This window comes from Pseudochaenichthys georgianus, chromosome 15 (genome assembly GCF_902827115.2).
Source record: "Pseudochaenichthys georgianus chromosome 15, fPseGeo1.2, whole genome shotgun sequence".
Classification (NCBI taxonomy): Eukaryota; Metazoa; Chordata; class Actinopteri; order Perciformes; family Channichthyidae; genus Pseudochaenichthys; species Pseudochaenichthys georgianus.
Genome location: NC_047517.1, coordinates 5,385,626 through 5,406,516, shown reverse-complemented (window position 1 = coordinate 5,406,516; position 20,891 = coordinate 5,385,626). Strand labels below are relative to the sequence as shown.

Genomic DNA, 20,891 nt, shown 5'->3' with positions numbered 1-20,891 from the left:
TTCTCCCATAAGATCATCAAAGTTTTGGTCCACTGACCGTTGGGCAGTGTGTAGCACTGTGTATCGCTCCCTCACGGTTAAAGAGAGCATTCATTCGAATAGCCTTTTGCAGAGTTGCCATGGTTACAGGTGTTGTTCTCTTTTGCGAGGTTGAAGAGTGTCCACGTGTGTCCATTGGGGTTGACAATATATTTCTTCTCCTAAGCTTAGATAAACAAATGCACGCACATCAGTGAACGCAACACTAATGCTTGAACTCATCAGCTCCCTGGCTTGAAGTGATGTTTCTTTAATAAGACACTGCATCTGACTGTTTACCTGCAGGAGGGTGATGGGGATGCGGTCCTGTGACTCGCGCTGTCTCTTCAGTGGATCTAAAGGGGAGGTGTGCTGTATCGAGCCGCTGCGTGCCCCTCCAGACTTCAGAGACCATCCCATCACACACTACTCTCTGCTGGCCATGGCCTCCCTCACTAAGGTGCACACTGCATCCTCCTTCTCTGCTCATCCAGCCAGCTGTGTGCAAAGTTCCTCATGGTTTGTTGCCTCTTGGTTTTCTTTCCCCAGATTCTGGTCATTGGACTGAAGCCTCGCTGAAGGTCTGGATGACTTTCCCCTACAGCAAGGTCTGTATAACTGTGTGCTTGTTTTGTTATTAATGAGTGCATGCTGGTCCATATTCATCGATACAATGACATGAATAACTGACTGATTCTGTGCTGAAGTTATCATATGGTTCTCGACTGCACACTAAGGGTTGTGGATTATTCATCCGCTACCGTCTTACTTAGCTGCTACCATCTTACTTAGCTGCTACCATCTTACTTAGCTGCTACCATCTACTTAGCCGCTACCATTCTTACTTAGCCGCTACATCTTACTTGGCCGCTACCATCTTACTTAGCCGCTACCATCTTACTTAGCCGCTACCATCTTACTTGGCCGCTACCGTCTTACTTAGCTGCTACCATCTTACTTAGCTGCTACCATCTTACTTAGCCGCTACTATCTTACTTAGCCACTACCATCTTACTTAGCCGCTACCCTCTTACTTGGCCGCTACCATCTTACTTAGCTGCTACCATCTTACTTAGCCGCTACCATCTTACTTGGCCGCTACCATCTTACTTAGCTGCTACCATCTTACTTAGCTGCTACCATCTTACTTAGCCGCTACCATCTTACTTAGCTGCTACCATCTTTACTTAGCCGCTACATCTTACTTAGCCGCTACCATCTTACTTAGCCGCTACCATCTTACTTAGCTGCTACCATCTTACTTAGCCGCTACCATCTTACTTGGCCGCTACCATCTTACTTAGCTGCTACCATCTTACCTTAGCTGCTACCATCTTACTTAGCCGCTACCATCTTACTTGGCCGCTACCATCTTACTTAGCTGCTACCATCTTACTTAGCTGCTACCATCTTACTTAGCCGCTACCATCTTACTTAGCTGCTACCATCTACTTAGCCGCTAACCATCTTACTTAGCCGCTACCATCTTACTTAGCCGCTACCATCTTACTTAGCTGCTACCATCTTACTTAGCCGCTACCATCTTACTTAGCTACTACCATCTTACTTAGCCGCTACCATCTACTTAGCCGCTACCATCTTACTAGCCGCTACCATCTTACTTAGCTGCTACCATCTTACTTAGCCGCTACCATCTTACTTAGCCGCTACCATCTTACTTAGCCGCTACCATCTTACTTAGCCGCTACCATCTTACTTAGCCGCTACCATCTTACTTACCCTTATCCTCACCCCTTATGAAAGACTGCGCCTAGTGTCGTTACACGCCAGCAATCCAGCTGAGGCAAAAATGCCCGACAAGTTTGACTGAAAAGCGTTTTTTTAAAACAAGGTTAATTAATTATTTTTTTAATAAAAAGTCCATAGAAACTAAGAGCTACACTGTCCATACTGTACGTTTGTCTCCAGTACTATCATCCAACTCTTATCTAATAGTTGATTATACACCAGGTGAAGCTAGTTGCACCAAACCTCAAATGCTTTATCTGCGCCGTATGGAATCAGAAAAACTGTAATATACAAAAGATCCAATATTGCTGTTCTGAGTTTCTATCTTCAGGGTTGTTCGCACTCATTGTTGGTGGCTTAGGATGAAAGCGTTAGCTCAATGAAATGTAATGTAGACACAGTACTTCCGGGTGAGTTTGGCCATCAAATGAAAATGATACTACTTCCAGCTGATGTCTAAGGAGGTCAGTGGAGGTCCCTCATTGACAGTGACGCGCAGCAGCAATTCATTGTGAATTAGTTAATATCTTTGGCCAGATTTCCCTCACCCTCGCTCAAAAAGGTGCACAGAAACAGTCATAACATGTAAACCTCTCTACACCATACAACCTCCTCTCGTGCATGGGTTTTCCAAATGTTTTATATACATTTTGAATTATACCATTATTCACATTCATGTTTGTGTCTACCATAGTAAACGTGTTTATGTTCACATGGGTGATGTTCTTTGTGAACATTACTTTTAGAGGATCATTATTGATGTGTTTTTCTTTCCCCAGTCGGACCCGTCCAGTGTTCCTCAGCTGGCCTGGCAGTTTGTTCCTGTTCAGAAGACGCTCAACCCCGTCCTGGCTTTCTGTAAAGGAGACACAGTCCACTTCCTGCTGGTATCTGCTCAACTCTCTCTTTACTTCCAAAAAGCTAAATACACATTAGAAAGAGATTTTGTTTACAGCATTAGTTCTGAAGAAGACCAAATAGAAATGACTTTAAATATTTCATAGATAAACATTGCTTGATAATACACAGTATTAATGTCATATATTATGGAATGTTGTCCTTCCTCAGAATACGGACACATTGAAATCTCTGTGCATGTTGGAGAGATACAGTAATGTACAACATTGTTTTAGTCAGTTAGTTACAAGACAGTGTTTCCCAATACATACCAACATTATAAATAAATAAACTAGATTGTAATGTCATATGTCCTAGATGTATTGTGTTCTATATTGCGATAAAATCAGCAAGCAACAGTTGGTAGTGTTTGAATGTTCTTCTCTGTTTGTTCAGGTAAAGAAGGAGGACACGGGCACCATCCATGTCATCAAACAGAAACAGCTCCAGCTCAGCTGTGACATCATCAGCCTGAGTGTAAGTCCTTGAGCTCTCATCTAATTGCAACTGTTTTTAATAGCCCTCAATGTTAGGTGTCTAAAAGCTGTGATAATGTGCAATTGGAAAAAAAACACCAAAACATAAAAGGAGTCGCTGTATGACGTGTACATGGACAGCATCAGGCCGTGCTCCTGAGGCTGTGCCAGGCCAGCTCCCTGAAACAAAGACGGGCCTTTCCTTCCTATATCAGGGAAAGTTCCATCACCGTACCCCACACAACGTGCTCTGCCCCTGTGATTATAGTATTTCAAAAGCTTTGGCATTGAGTGTTAGGGGCCTGGGAAATGTACACTTTCAATTTGTCCTAGTGCACAATAATTCATAATGGACTTTAAGGTCCTGCTGCATGTTCTCCATGTACGATAATGCACAGTTTTGTCAGATAGTAATTGGTAAAAAACAAACACACAATGCAACAAACTCTTACCCAAAGAACGGACAAAATAAATGTTACTGGCGTGTACCAGCCAAGGATCCTATGGACCCTTGGCTGGTACCTGTCGTCGGCTCTGCTGAGGAAACCCAGCCCCCCCGCCGCTGTCATTCCCGTCTAGGCAGACGCGGAGTGAATCCTCTGAACCTGCGGCCGCTGTATCGGGCCCCCCGTGCGGCTATTGCTCCGGCTCCCACCAAGATGGCACTGGTTAATGCTAGGTGGATAGTAGGGATGGGAACGATTAATCGAATATTCGAAATTATTCAGGTATTCGAATATGAGTTATGAATATATATATATTTTTTTTTTTTGGGAGTGATGCCTAAGTTGATTACATATTATCAAATTGAATAATTCAATGTATATATATATATATACGACAGTGCCATAGCTAAATGTGTTAGTTCTAAAGTGTGTGTTTTGCTCCGCTCACCGGTCCCTCACAGCGGGCAGAGCTACAGGTGCTGATCTCTCTCTCTCGTGTCCGGTTATACTTCACTCGCGTTTATGTCCAAATCCATCAGATCTAGCTAGTTCTAGCCAATGATACGGCTGCTGCCCCTCCCTACACGCAGATCACGAAGACTCAAACCTCATCTTAGGCCCAAATGTGGCGCAAATGAGCTCCGCAGCCGTTGCGAGGTTCCGGCACTAACAGTTCATGAGCGTGCTCCCCCACCCCCTGTCAACACTCGCGACACATGAGTGGCCAGCCTAAACAACAATAAGCGCTGCTTGACAACCGTGTGTGGCGGCAAAGTACAGAGACATTTTGACTGGAGAGATTTAGTTTTGCCGGTATTCAACATATTTTACCAGTCATAGTCCGGAAATTATTTACACTCTAAGAAGAGTCCTACACAGACATGGCGTCAAAAAGGAGTAATGTGTGGAAATATTTCGACCAGGTTAGTGAGTGCGGTGTAGAGGTCAAACTATGCCAAATTAAACGTATATATACATGCTATACCTTGCTATACCCGCAACCTCCGTTCCCGCTGAGAGGGTCTTCTCTACAGCTGGCCTGATTGTGAATCGCCTCTGCACATGAAAGCTGTAGGCCTATAGCTGTCAAACTGGGATCACCAGTTCAATACATTTGACAAATTCGACTTGGTTTCTACACTTATTTGAACATGTATGTATTTATTTCCAAAAATTACTGAAAAGAAATTGGGTAAAAAAAAAAAAATTCACAATTTTTTTTTATTTAAATAGAATATGTACATTTCGGTTAACCGTTTTTTGGGGGGTCCAATATTCGAATATACATTTGCTTTCAAATTCCCATCCCTAGTCGATAGCAAATAAAACTTTTATTCTTAACGACTTCTAAACCTCCCGTGGATTGGATTTTCTTTGCGTGACGGAAACTTGGCTGAACGTCGGTGAGTCCAGCGCATTCTCTGAACGGTTACCGTCTGGCTGTAGCTACCTGAATTCCCCGAGGACAACTGGTCGAGGAGGAGGAATAGCGATTGTTTATGAGTCAAACTTTTATTGTAAACAGTTGCCGGCCTCGTTCTCTAGTTTTGAACTGAACTCATTTGAGTTGGGCCGCTCTGATCCGGTCCTGTGTGCAGTGATTTACCATCCCCCAAAGTACAACAAGGACTTTATCAACGATTTGTCCGATTTCCTGACCGGCATTATGCATATATGAGTCTTATCTTGGGGGATTTAAACATACATGTTTGCTGTCCTAACAAACCGTTGGCTCGAGACTTTTTAAATCTTATTGATGCCTTTAATCTTGTTCAATCGGTTTCTGGCCCCACGCACGAACACGGGCATACTCTTGATCTTGTCCTGTCTTATGGTCTATCAATATGTAATGTTGCGATATGCAACCCAATGTTCTCCGATCACATACCTGTTCTATTTGACGTCACTATCCCTTGTGTTGTTGGTAAACAGTGTCCACAGTCTGCTCATTTTCGTCGCATGCTTAAAGCCTCCACCGCTGTTCAGTTTTCTGCTGCCTTCAAAAATGTTGTGGATGACAGAGCATATCCTATTACTGGTGATACAGAGGAGTTACTTTCTTTCTTTAACTCCTCTTGTCAAGACATCCTTGATACTATTGCTCCACTAAAAGCTGTTCACCCTAAAGTTAAGTCTGAACCATGGTTAAATGAGTCCACTCGTACTGCCAGACAGGAGTGCAGAAGGGCTGAAATGGAAAAAAGACAGGCTGCATGTGTCTTATGATATCAGAAAGTTGTTAAAGCGTAAAAAACGCAGTATTTTTCAGATGTTATACGTAATAAATGTCATAAACCCCGTGTTCTTTTTAGCACTATAAACTGTATACTAAATATCCCACAATCCATCAACTTAGTAACCTCCACGGAGGCGTTTCTACAGTTTTTTTATTGACAAGGTCGCCGCCATCAGAGCAAACATCTCACTTCCTTCCCATGATCCATCTGTCATGGATACTTGGGCTGCAGTCGGATAGTTTAAAAATCAGCTCCTAAGTTCTAACCCTATCGTCTATTCCTTGACCTCTGAGTGAAACGTCACGGGGTTAAGGGATAGTGGATAGGAGAATTCAAAAGGACTTAGGAGAAGAGACTGCGGTACTTTAGAGAATCCGAATGCACTTTCACTTTCCGACGTGTTTATGATGCGCCAGCGGACGTCATTGTGTGCGTCTGCTGCTGTGGGGAAACTATGGAAACCACAGTTTTCTATACAGCGGACTACAACATGGATGTTCAATAAGAACGAGGGACTACTGTGAACTCATCTAGAGACTCTGCTCCGTGCTCTGATGCTGCTGCTTTATGCTTTATGAACGTGGACAACAGAGAAACAGACTTCAGGACCGAATTTGGAATTGAAATAAAAAAGGAAAGTGAAACTTATGCTCGTCATCCTCTCCCTCCGGTCCACATGAATACCAATGATCCCAATACATATGATTGTATGAACTAAAGATCTTAAAATCAATACAGATGTATTTATTATAAACATTAGTGGTCCTTAACATCTATCACTGTGTATATCACCATTCAAACATCTTTTAAAAGTTGAACAAACCCCACACAGCTCAGTGAAGACTGAAATGTTGACTTTATTTGATAATTTCAGTGAAAACTAACGTTCATATTTCTCTTTTTGATTAGAATATATGATGAACGTTCAAAACAAAGCACTTTGGCAACTTACCACCTATGTTTTAAAATGCTTAATAAGCACCGTAACTTTCATGATATCATTTCTCCGTCATAATCGGTTGTTTCCGTGAACGGCCGACTGTTGAGTGACGGCAAATGCTGCGACTGCAAGGCATTGTGGGGCAGCATTTCGCTTTCCTGTCGGTTAGGGGGTCCAGTGCATGACCCTAATATCATAACATGTGTGCTCTGGAGAATCACAGAACGGACGAACGTCCTTATTATTATGCGTTTTAAACCAATTATTTAAATGTGTTTGTGAAATTCAGCATCATGTAAGTTGCGCTGACAGGTGCATTCATGCTGATGTATCCTTGGGCAAGATACTTAACTCTGAATTGCTCCTGATGGCCCACGGTGTGAGAGTGTGTGTGAATGTTAGGCTGCGGCCACACGAGGACGAATTCGGTCGTTTGCGTTACTGTTTAGTGTCATATAGACCGTTCGGCCACGCGAGGACGACCGAATACGGCAAACAACTGAGGAAACGATAACAGGTCCCAAGGTGGATAGAAAGGCATACGCAACTCTCTGGGGGGTCAAACGGCTCCGTGTGTACGCCCTATCCGAACATTTTCAGATCACTGATAGTGATTGCGCAATAGCCCCGCCTCTCCCCACCTCTTCTGCTCACCTCTGCTTACCCCGCGCCATTGCTGAAGTGTTTCGCCACCAACAACAACAACAATGGCGGATCGCAGAGTTGCTATCGTGCTCCGGACGCTATTGACCATGCTACAGTTGTTTGTGCAACATCTACAGCAATAATGATGAGGCAATAGCCCCGCCTCTCCCCACCTCTGCTGCTCACCGCCGCGTCAAAGTAAACTGCACCCTGAATTCAGATTATTTATCTTTCTCTCGATATGGACATAAACGCGAGTGAAGTCTAATCTGACAGGACGGAGACACGCAGCTCTGCTCACCTGCAGCTCCTCCCGCTGCAGCAACACACACACACTTCAAGTCAGATCATCACCCTTAGCTATTTTAATTACCTCTCAAACTCCCTAAACTAGTTATAAATATGTTTATTTTTACTGTTGGCCGGGTCACTGATTACTGGATCAGATGCTGCATGAGACAGACACTGACGCTGTCCGAAGAGAGGGAGGAAAAAGAGAGGCTCCGTGTATTTTATCATTATATTATATAGAGTCGTTATTCATTTGTTTTAAAGCTCAATAAATAACAAAGAAGACCTTTGACCGGCACTTTTATAATTTTGTCCGGAAGATTTCAACTTTAATACACGCTGACTGGCGAAAAACTCTGCCCGGTTCCCTCGGCCCCCACCGCGGAGAATAAACAGAAGGGCAACCATGACAACCTTCTTCTTCGCTGCTTTTGTGGAGGAAGTTACAGCGCCACGTACAGGCTCCAGCATATGTACTGCAGCTTCTCCAGCGGTTGGAGCTAAACGGAGCGGTCTCGTGTGGACAGACACTATCCGGATAACTATTGCGTGTGGACGGAAGCTTGTTTGTGTTTGCGTTAATCCTATGCGTTTAGCCGTTTTCGTCCTCGTGTGGCCGCAGCCTTAGTTTCCCTGAGCAGATGGCAGTTTGTATGGCAGCCTCTGCCTCCGTATGAATGGTGTGAATTGTATATGTCAAATTGGAAATGACCAAATTAACCTTTATAAATAAGGCTAATGATAGACCTCTGTGTCACAGAGAACACACTAGATGTTTTATTAGCATTTTCTTTTAAAGAGGACAGGGTTTGATGGACAAAGTATTTTTATTTGTAATTAGGCATCAACTAAAATATCTAAAATATAGTGTACAATCATGTGTACTTATATTTTAAGTATAGTGAATAATTAGCACGTCTTTGTCAGTTGATTGAATTTCACACATATTCACATATTTGACCAAAATGATCATGGCATATAGCACACATAGCAGAAGGGTTTCTCCTTGTCCTAATACATGCCTGTGTCACTGAGGTCCACCCTCAGGACCGCCTCTCCTGAGTCTGACATGGAGGCGCTGACAATCACATAATCCCCCTCATAAGAAATGCCCGAGCCGTCAGCCTTTGCCCGTACAAAATTATTTTCACTTCCATTATACATCATATCATAAAGGTTGTAGTCGCAGTCGTTCCCCCTCTCAAAGATGAGGTACACAAATAAAATCAAGGAATCTATAACCAAGACTAAAATGTTAATAGACGAAAGCGCATAGACGTTTGATCTCTGGCCTAAAACTACAACTTTATCGATGAATAGTTGACAAAATCACCCAACAAACTGGTGAGAAGTGGTGTGGAAAATATATATACACCTGTAATGAAACAAAACGCTTCCATAAGGAAATACATCGGATTAAATTAGTTCTTACCGTTTTATGATCTGAAAAAAAGAAATAGCCAAAGCAGCTGCTGGAGCGTTCAGGTGGGTGGTGCAGGTTTAGGCAGGATGTGGAGGTGGAGGCACACTCAGGCTTTTATTGACTCGGTTAATCCAGTTGCCTCCCTCCTTATCTGCGGGTCAGTATCAGCCCCCTCTGTTCCCGGACCTCGCCACCACCTTATCACCATGGTAATAAGGTACCATGGTGTGATTGGTTCACAGTGATTAAATAAATGCTGCTTTTATTTGGATCTCCTTTTGTTTGAACCTTTTAAAACCAGTACCCATTATTTGTGTTGGGCGTAGCAGGGATGGTGAGGACCTGCAGGCCTGTTCACAGGAAACACTACAGAACAGCAAAACTTAGATATAGTGTCTGACCATTAGATGGACAGCTAGGTGAACAGTAGTGGATGTAAAATAACTTATTTATTGGAAAGCAAAAAGCAAGAAAATATAACATAATTCCTTGGTATACGGTGCATTTAAATTGTGTTGCATAGTCTAAGGAATAAAACAAAAATTGGTAGAGGACAGATAAAAGTTCAAATATATTAATGGTGATAGCAGTAAGTCATAATTTAGCGCCTTCCTAGTCTTCTACACGCCAACATTTACCCATTCACACTAGTGTTGCACGGGGCATGGGTGTACCGAAACTTGAAAGGTATACCGCGATACCCTGCCGTTAAAAACGTTACGATTCCTCCGTTTCATTAGTATCGGTACTTTAAGAATGACGGGGAAAAGTACTCCGGTGAGAAAGCGCCGTTTTAATAAGAGCCGTGTGTGTTCAGCGCTCTGCTTCCACTCCCTGCACTGCAGCCGTGCCTGCAGTCCCTCCCTCTCATGCGGCTTTCACACCAGCGCTTTTCAGTTTCTAGCTCTGAGCGGGAGCTTTTCTGGTTCAGCTCCGGTTTCCCTTTTCAGCTCCCGCTCTGCACACCGCCCACTGGCGCCCCAGAGCTGCCCCTGCTGCGTCATGACGTCACCGTTTACATCGCTGATTTGCTCCCCAACGGCAGCTCACAACAACAACAACAACTGCGTCGGGTCGATGATCGTGTTGCTTTTAATCACACGAAGCCAGAATAAATTGAATAACGACTTCTCCAACCTTATACTTTTCTCCAGAGTGCCGTGGTTCATTGTTTATTAATGTGTTTCTGCAGCATTTACCGACCGCTGCAGTGCTGGCTGCTCTTCCACGGGAGTTTATTCTCCCGTTAGCTCCCGGTTAGCTCACACTGCAGCGGCCGCTCTAAAGTATTCACTGTCCGACTCACACAAGCAGCTGATGCATATCCCCAGTTCCCCTTAGCCTAAGTGAATGTGTGTCAGTCTGAATTGACACTGTTTGGTATCACAACGCTGTTATGAAAGTTTCTCTGGTATAAAACGGGTGATGTTGGCATAGCAACCGAAGCTAAACTGACTACTTGCATCCGATAGCTGCAATAATACAAAACAACACGTCTGCCTCTCTCCACAATGATCGATAACAGTGAACGGATGGTCAAAGTAAGGCACAAATAAACAGAATCACACACGCAGCCTGGTTAGTGCTGCCTGACTTTATAAAGTGTGTTTATAGGCACTACTGCTTGTAGGCAGGCATAACAGTCGACCCATGGGAGGTGGGTTTAGTTTCCTGCACGCCTCGACGTAAGAGAGACGTAAGCGACGTCGCCTCTTAGCTCCAAAGCTCTTGTCTCTGGACCGACAATTTTTTGGAGCTGGAAATGAAGCGGATTCCGGAGCTAAGAGCCGGCGCAGCTGCGGTGTGAACAGGAAAACCTGGCGCTTTTCAGGCTCTAGCTCCGAGCCGGAGCTGAAAAGGCGCTGGTGTGAAAGGGGCATCAAGCACGCTCTAAGTCCCTCCCCTCTCTCGTGCACGCGCTAGCTGCCAGAGCATGTGAGAAAACGAGAAGCATGGCTGCAAGTAGGAGTGCAACTGCCGCTGTGCCTCGGCTTGTTGACAAAAAAGACGCCAGAAGCTACATTTGGAAGTATTTGAGCTCTGACAGTGAGGGCAAGCCTACGGACACCACGAGGCCTGTCTGTGAGAAATGTTTTAGATCCCTGCAAACCAAGGGAGCCAACACATCAGACTGGCTAAGCACCTCGCCGACCGGAATCCAGAGCTGTTTAAAGACAGACAGGTTAGCGAATGTGGTAGATAACATAATTACATCATGCTCAGCCCATGCCCTCAAATCTAAGTCAAACAAGTGTAATTTATTTTGTGACAAACGAACGTTTTCGTAGTTTGACGAGGCAATTAATGGCAATGATAACTGTCTAATATGACTATCTTTTTAGCTAACTTACCAATGTGGCTAACATCTGAAATGTACATGTTGTCAATAATTATTTATATTACTGTACTATTACATGTTAATAAAATATTAAAAAAATTATATTTTATAAAACAAAAAAGTTGTTTGAGATGATGCTTAATTTTATTTAATACGAATTATTGTCATTTATTTTGTTTATTGTTCTCATTGTTTAAAAGTTTGTGTTATGGTTACAACACTAATTCACACACACATTCACGTACTGATGGTGGTGCTGCCATTGAACATGAACTAATGCTCATTCACTCACACTCACACCCCAGGGGCTGTGCCATTGTAATGTTCAGTATCTGGCTGAAGAACACTTTGACATGCGGACTGGAGGATCGGGGATCTAAAGGGCTATCTCCTGGGCCAAAGCCGTCCCAGTTTCCAGTCATGATGCTGATTAACTGGCACAAAGAGCAGTAGCATGAATAACAGCAATTAGTCCAATGCCAGTCAAAATAATGTCACATGCATACGGTTAAATTCAGGTAAAACATCAGTTGTGATGGTATTAGTGTTAACAGTATAGTGGTAACCATAATTCTAGTAGTTATAGCAGCAGGGTTTGCAATATGTTTAATGTATTTATTAGTTCATTTAATGGGACAGTGCACATTAATGAGGACACTAAGGATAGAGGGTCTGAGGACAGAGGGTCTGAGGACAGAGGGTCTGAGGACAGAGGGTGTCGTTTTTCTCATACTGATATTCTGAACAATCTGTGCTGTTGTATTTGCTGTAAAGTGTCTCTACTGCAGGCTATTTCTATTATATGTACAGCACTTTGGCTCCACCAAACATCGTTTATAAATGTGCTATATAAATAAAACTTGATTTGATTAATAAACATTGCTGTAAATAGCCAAGAGGCTATTTTTCATCTTTAGTCTCTGGACGGATGTTTCAAAGTCACCCTAAAATCCAAATTATAATATTTCAAAAACAATAAATGATTAAATACATGAAACATAGAGGCTCACAAAACGGAACATGCCAATAAAAAAACAAATTGAAAAATACTGTTCACACTGTGAACAAATCACATCAAATTGTACAGTGAAAAACCGTTAAAACATGTTCACCCTGCTCTCCATTCCAGCCCCACGTCCCCATCAGCTGACTACAGACATGAACAAATCCAAATTATTTTTATGAATTCACCTAAAATACATAGAAATGGGTGTTCCTCAGATCAAGCGTCTTTAAGAAACACTTTCATGCACTGTGTCATATCAGAAATATGTGTAGTATTTGCACTTGCAGTTATGGGTGCGTCAGAGCTCCTGCAGCCTGCACTGTGTACATGTAACCTGTGCAGGTACAAGAGACGGGTACCAGTGACTGCTCATGCTTATTTGCAAGGCACAAATACTGCTCAGTGAATGAGTGCAAACACTGATACTAACCGCACGCACGCACGCACGCACACACACACACACACACACACACCATGTATACATCACTTCAGGGGACATTACATTGACTTACATGCATTTCCTAGAGACTTATCCTAACCTTAACCAAGACCTGCCTAACCCTAACCCTTAACCTTACCCTAACCCTAACCAAGTCTTCACCCTAAAATTAATGATTCCCCTTATGGGGACCCTATGTAAACAGATTTAGGTCCCCACAAGTATAGTAATGCTAGGCCATGCACGCACACACAAACACACACGCACCTGTGCTCACTCCAGAGGGAGTTGCTCTACAACACAATCCTCCGTTGGACTCCCTTATTTACTTCAGGAACATGGCGTCATCACTATATAACACTCGTGCTTCTATTGGTTAGTGCTCATATGCAGCTTGTGGAAGACTAAGGGCCGGAACATCTAAGCAGTTGACCAATCACAACAGAGCTGGCCAGCGAACCAATCAGAGCAGACTGGGCTCTGGTTTCAGACAGAGGGTGAAAAGAGGTGCTGCAGCACAGGCAGGATGAGAAAAGTAAAGAGCTTTTTGAACATTAAAGCATGAAACCATGTCCCAGTGGAGGCAATGAGCGGAGTAGGGCCCCTTTAAGTTGATACTGTGATGTTGTTTGGGTTGTGACTGGGGTTTGACCCATGTCTCTTTATATTGCTGACATAATGATGCCTGGTCAGGAAAAGGTACGAACATCATGCTAAATGTTCATTTTGTATTAAGCCTGACTTGCTCTGCTCATGTCTATTTTGGTTTGGCTGAGCTTCTTTGCTGCATGCGTTGTTGCTTAGTTTGGTTGCAAATGCCGTTTATTTTTTTATAACATTCTGCTCTCTTTATTTGGTGCCATTGTTTTGTGTTTTGGTCTCATTGTCTTTAATTTATTTGACCGTACAACTCTCTTAATATGCACCCTTTTTCCTGGAGTTAAATGTTTCTTCTCCCTCCTCTGCAGATACCAATCAGGCTCTGCGGCTGTGTCTGGGTACCAAGGCAACGGGGGCGGAGTTTGGAGCTGTCTCTGCTCTGAGCGTCAACCACGACTGCTCACGACTTCTCTGCGGCTTCGCCAAAGGACAGGTATACCTCGGACACATGGAGACAGTAATGGTCCTCCTTAAAGCCTGATAAAGCTTGATAGTGGTATATGTCACTAAACCAAGAGTGTAATACTGCTAATAAATGGAATACACTCTCTCACTGTATAGTTGGAATACAAGTGATCTAGTATGGACTGGATTTATACAGCCCTTTTCCAGTATTCATGACCCCTTAAAGCACTTTTACTTTTCGTGTCAGATTTACCCGTTTACACATATTCATACAGGAAGAGGAATAAGAAGAATCAACTTTATTTGTCCCCTTGATACAATTCAGTTTCCCCCTCTGTCAGTAATATACACAGTAACTAACTCACATACAAGGCGCCACCTGCTTAAGGAAACTTACACACACACACACCACACACACACACACACACACAACACACACACACACACACACACACACACACACACAACACACACACCACACACCACACACACAAACACACCACCACACACACCCACACACACACACACCACACCACACACACACACTGTTAGGAGATTATAATGTTAATTAGGCCGCATTTCCAAATCTCCTCGCGTCCCTACACAAGCCATTATCTTACAGGAAGGAAACCCAGAACATACAAGTAACCGTTTAACAATAATCCACTTTAATGGTAATATACAATGCAATACAATCAAGTACAATCAATACAGTACAAATTACATACAGTTCTGTGGGATCCCACATTTACCTGATACTCACGTGAGCCAGCCAGCCAGCCAGCCAGCCAGCCAGCCAGCCAGCCAGAGGAGAAAGAGGCCGAACACAGCGGGGTTTCTGTCTATATCCCTCGCTGACCCAAGGAGGAGTTATCTGCGCCTCCCTTCCAGACCAGTGATTGGCTGCCCAAATTATCATCAACACCCCACATCAGGGATGACTGTATGTTAACTCCTGACCTTCCCCCTCTTCCTGTGTCCTCTAAAAACCACATGTTAGCAGGCCCAAAACCAGCCCAGTTTTCTACACAAATCATTTTCAAGCTTCTTCACAGTTTGCATGAATACATACAAATATTTCCTTACCACACACACACACACACACACACACACACACACACACACACACACACACACACACACACACACACCACACAACCACACCCACACACACACACACACACACACACACACACCCACACACACACACACACAACACACCACACACACACACACACACACACACACACACACACACACACACACACACACACACACACACACACACACACACCTGTCTCTGGCTTGATTTGCTGTGCTCGTCAGGTGCCAGTGTTTGCCTAGTCTGTTGTGTTGAAGAACAAAAGCAGATATGGTCCAACGCTGCTATCCACTCTGGCCCTGATCCGTCTACAGTGGCAGTTTGGAGAGGCACACCCTTCTCCCTTTTCTATATGTGGAGTTTCTCTGGTTTGAACATCGCATAGTTATGTACATGTTGCTTAAGCCAGATGTCATGAACTACATTTCTGAATGAACTCGTTTTAATTCTCAAACAGGTGCAAATGATGCAGCCCCTCTAAATGGTTTTCTGTCCAAGTTATGAGCAGTATTTATTTTAGTGACTGGGATTGATTGTAATTGATAGAACAGAGAATTGTGTTTAACACTTGCACTTGAACATCTGAACGTCTGTCTGATCGTTTGTTTGTTTGTTTGTTTAGATCACAATGTGGGATCTAGCCAGTGGGAAGCTCCTGAGAACAATCACTGATGCCCACCCTCCAGGAACAGCAGTACTGCATGTGAAGGTGCACACACGCACACACACACACTCACTCACTCACTCACTCACTCACTCACTCACTCACTCACTCACTCACTCACTCACACTCACTCACTCACTCACACTCACTCACTCACTCACTCACTCACTCACTCACTCAAACACTCTCTCTCTCTCTCTCTCTCTCTCTCTCTCTCTCTCTCACACACACAGACACAGACAGACTCCACTCCGATATATATTCTAATATGAATTGTTGTTGTGTCCCTGTTGTTGTGTCTCTAGTTCACAGATGACCCGACTCTTGCAGTGTGCAATGACAGTGGAGGATCAGTGTTTGAGCTGGCTTTCAGGTACATTTCTTTAGATAAATAAAAGAACCTTTGTTTTCTCCCATAAGATCATCAAAGTTTTGGTCCACTGACCGTTGGGCAGTGTGTAGCACTGTGTATCGCTCCCTCACGGTTAAAGAGAGCATTCATTCGAATAGCCTTTTGCAGAGTTGCCATGGTTACAGGTGTTGTTCTCTTTTGCGAGGTTGAAGAGTGTCCACCGTGTGTCCATTGGGGTTGAAAATATATTTCTTCTCCTAAGCTTAGATAAACAAATGCACGCACATCAGTGAACGCAACACTAATGCTTTGAACTCATCAGCTCCTGGCTTGAAGTGATGTTTCTTTAATAAGACACTGCATCTGACTGTTTACCTGCAGGAGGGTGATGGGGATGCGGTCCTGTGACTCGCGCTGTCTCTTCAGTGGATCTAAAGGGGAGGTGTGCTGTATCGAGCCGCTGCGTGCCCCTCCAGACTTCAGAGACCATCCCATCACACACTACTCTCTGCTGGCCATGGCCTCCCTCACTAAGGTGCACACTGCATCCTCCTTCCTCTGCTCATCCAGCCAGCTGTGTGCAAAGTTCCTCATGGTTTGTTGCCTCTTGGTTTTCTTTCCCCAGATTCTGGTCATTGGACTGAAGCCCTCGCTGAAGGTCTGGATGACTTTCCCCTACAGCAAGGTCTGTATAACTGTGTGCTTGTTTTGTTATTAATGAGTGCATGCTGGTCCATATTCATCGATACAATGACATGAATAACTGACTGATTCTGTGCTGAAGTTATCATATGGTTCTCGACTGCACACTAAGGGTTGTGGATTATTCATCCGCTACCGTCTTACTTAGCTGCTACCATCTTACTTAGCTGCTACCATCTTACTTAGCTGCTACCATCTTACTTAGCCGCTACCATCTTACTTAGCCGCTACCATCTTACTTGGCCGCTACCATCTTACTTAGCCGCTACCATCTTACTTAGCCGCTACCATCTTACTTGGCCGCTACCGTCTTACTTAGCTGCTACCATCTTACTTAGCTGCTACCATCTTACTTAGCCGCTACTATCTTACTTAGCCACTACCATCTTACTTAGCCGCTACCCTCTTACTTGGCCGCTACCATCTTACTTAGCTGCTACCATCTTACTTAGCCGCTACCATCTTACTTGGCCGCTACCATCTTACTTAGCTGCTACCATCTTACTTAGCTGCTACCATCTTACTTAGCTGCTACCATCTTACTTAGCTGCTACCATCTTACTTAGCCGCTACCATCTTACTTAGCCGCTACCATCTTACTTAGCCGCTACCATCTTACTTAGCTGCTACCATCTTACTTAGCCGCTACCATCTTACTTGGCCGCTACCATCTTACTTAGCTGCTACCATCTTACTTAGCTGCTACCATCTTACTTAGCCGCTACCATCTTACTTGGCCGCTACCATCTTACTTAGCTGCTACCATCTTACTTAGCTGCTACCATCTTACTTAGCCGCTACCATCTTACTTAGCTGCTACCATCTTACTTAGCCGCTACCATCTTACTTAGCCGCTACCATCTTACTTAGCCGCTACCATCTTACTTAGCTGCTACCATCTTACTTAGCCGCTACCATCTTACTTAGCTACTACCATCTTACTTAGCCGCTACCATCTTACTTAGCCGCTACCATCTTACTTAGCCGCTACCATCTTACTTAGCTGCTACCATCTTACTTAGCCGCTACCATCTTACTTAGCCGCTACCATCTTACTTAGCCGCTACCATCTTACTTAGCCGCTACCATCTTACTTAGCCGCTACCATCTTACTTACCCTTATCCTCACCCCTTATGAAAGACTGCGCCTAGTGTCGTTACACGCCAGCAATCCAGCTGAGGCAAAAATGCCCGACAAGTTTGACTGAAAAGCGTTTTTTTAAAACAAGGTTAATTAATTATTTTTTTAATAAAAAGTCCATAGAAACTAAGAGCTACACTGTCCATACTGTACGTTTGTCTCCAGTACTATCATCCAACTCTTATCTAATAGTTGATTATACACCAGGTGAAGCTAGTTGCACCAAACCTCAAATGCTTTATCTGCGCCGTATGGAATCAGAAAAACTGTAATATACAAAAGATCCAATATTGCTGTTCTGAGTTTCTATCTTCAGGGTTGTTCGCACTCATTGTTGGTGGCTTAGGATGAAAGCGTTAGCTCAATGAAATGTAATGTAGACACAGTACTTCCGGGTGAGTTTGGCCATCAAATGAAAATGATACTACTTCCAGCTGATGTCTAAGGAGGTCAGTGGAGGTCCCTCATTGACAGTGACGCGCAGCAGCAATTCATTGTGAATTAGTTAATATCTTTGGCCAGATTTCCCTCACCCTCGCTCAAAAAGGTGCACAGAAACAGTCATAACATGTAAACCTCTCTACACCATACAACCTCCTCTCGTGCATGGGTTTTCCAAATGTTTTATATACATTTTGAATTATACCATTATTCACATTCATGTTTGTGTCTACCATAGTAAACGTGTTTATGTTCACATGGGTGATGTTCTTTGTGAACATTACTTTTAGAGGATCATTATTGATGTGTTTTTCTTTCCCCAGTCGGACCCGTCCAGTGTTCCTCAGCTGGCCTGGCAGTTTGTTCCTGTTCAGAAGACGCTCAACCCCGTCCTGGCTTTCTGTAAAGGAGACACAGTCCACTTCCTGCTGGTATCTGCTCAACTCTCTCTTTACTTCCAAAAAGCTAAATACACATTAGAAAGAGATTTTGTTTACAGCATTAGTTCTGAAGAAGACCAAATAGAAATGACTTTAAATATTTCATAGATAAACATTGCTTGATAATACACAGTATTAATGTCATATATTATGGAATGTTGTCCTTCCTCAGAATACGGACACATTGAAATCTCTGTGCATGTTGGAGAGATACAGTAATGTACAACATTGTTTTAGTCAGTTAGTTACAAGACAGTGTTTCCCAATACATACCAACATATAAATAAATAAACTAGATTGTAATGTCATATGTCCTAGATGTATTGTGTTCTATATTGCGATAAAATCAGCAAGCAACAGTTGGTAGTGTTTGAATGTTCTTCTCTGTTTGTTCAGGTAAAGAAGGAGGACACGGGCACCATCCATGTCATCAAACAGAAACAGCTCCAGCTCAGCTGTGACATCATCAGCCTGAGTGTAAGTCCTTGAGCTCTCATCTAATTGCAACTGTTTTTAATAGCCCTCAATGTTAGGTGTCTAAAAGCTGTGATAATGTGCAATTGGAAAAAAAACACCAAAACATAAAAGGAGTCGGTATGACGTGTACATGGAAGCATCAGGCCGTGCTCCTGAGGGCTGTGCCAGGCCAGCTCCCTGAAACAAAGACGGGCCTTTCCTTCCTATATCAGGGAAAGTTCCATCACCGTACCCCACACAACGTGCTCTGCCCCTGTGATTATAGTATTTCAAAAGCTTTGGCATTGAGTGTTAGGGGCCTGGGAAATGTACACTTTCAATTTGTCCTAGTGCACAATAATTCATAATGGACTTTAAGGTCCTGCTGCATGTTCTCCATGTACGATAATGCACAGTTTTGTCAGATAGTAATTGGTAAAAAACAAACACACAATGCAACAAACTCTACCCAAAGAACGGACAAAATAAATGTTACTGGCGTGTACCAGCCAAGGATCCTATGGACCCTTGGCTGGTACCTGTCGTCGGCTCTGCTGAGGAAACCCAGCCCCCCCGCCGCTGTCATTCCCGTATAGGCAGACGCGGAGTGAATCCTCTGAACCTGCGGCCGCTGTATCGGGCCCCCCGTGCGGCTATTGCTCCGGCTCCCACCAAGATGGCACTGGTTAATGCTAGGTGGATAGTAGGGATGGGAACGATTAATCGAATATTCTAAATTATTCATGTATTCGAATATGAGTTATGAATATATATATATATATATATTATTTTTTTTTTTGTTGGAGTGATGCCGAAGGTGATTACATATCATCAAACTGAATAATTCAATGTATATATATATATACGACAGTGCCATAGCTAAATGTGTTAGTTCTAAAGTGTGTGTTTTGCTCCGCTCACCGGTCCCTCACAGCGGGCAGAGCTACAGGTGCTGATCTCTCTCTCTCGTGTCCGGTTATACTTCACTCGCGTTTATGTCCAAATCCATCAGATCTAGCTAGTTCTAGCCAATGATACGGCTGCTGCCCCTCCCTACACGCAGATCACGAAGACTCAAACCTCATCTTAGGCCCAAATGTGGCGCAAATGAGCTCCGCAGCCGTTGCGAGGTTCCGGCACTAACAGTTCATGAGCGTGCCCCCACCCCCTGTCAACACTCGCGACACATGAGTGGCCAGCCTAAACAACAATAAGCGCTGCTTGACAACCGTGTGTGGCGGCAAAGTACAGAGACATTTTGACTGGAGAGATTTAGTTTTGCCGGTATTCAACATATTTACCAGTCATAGTCCGGAAATTATTTACACTCTAAGAAGAGTCCTACACAGACATGGCGTCAAAAGGAGTAATGTGTGGAAATATTTCGACCAGGTTAGTGAGTGCGGTGTAGAGGTCAAACTATGCCAAATTAAACGTATAATACATGCTATACCTTGCTATACCCGCAACCTCCGTTCCCGCTGAGAGGGTCTCTCTACAGCTGGCCTGATTGTGAATCGCCTCTGCACATGAAAGCTGTAGGCCTATAGCTGTCAAACTGGGATCACCAGTTCAATACATTTGACAAATTCGACTTGGTTTCTACACTTATTTGAACATGTA

At 43.7% G+C, this 20,891-nt stretch overlaps 1 protein-coding gene across 1 annotated transcript in view; it reads left to right on the top strand.

The window, feature by feature from the left end:
• The window catches only part of vps8 (VPS8 subunit of CORVET complex), a 111,329-nt gene that overhangs the window by 18,054 nt on the left and 72,384 nt on the right, over window positions 1-20,891 (top strand). Inside the window, 4 exon segments of the mRNA XM_034101307.2 lie at window positions 325-478; window positions 16,714-16,773; window positions 18,696-18,803; window positions 19,209-19,289. Coding sequence (XP_033957198.1) covers window positions 325-478; window positions 16,714-16,773; window positions 18,696-18,803; window positions 19,209-19,289 — 403 coding nt within the window.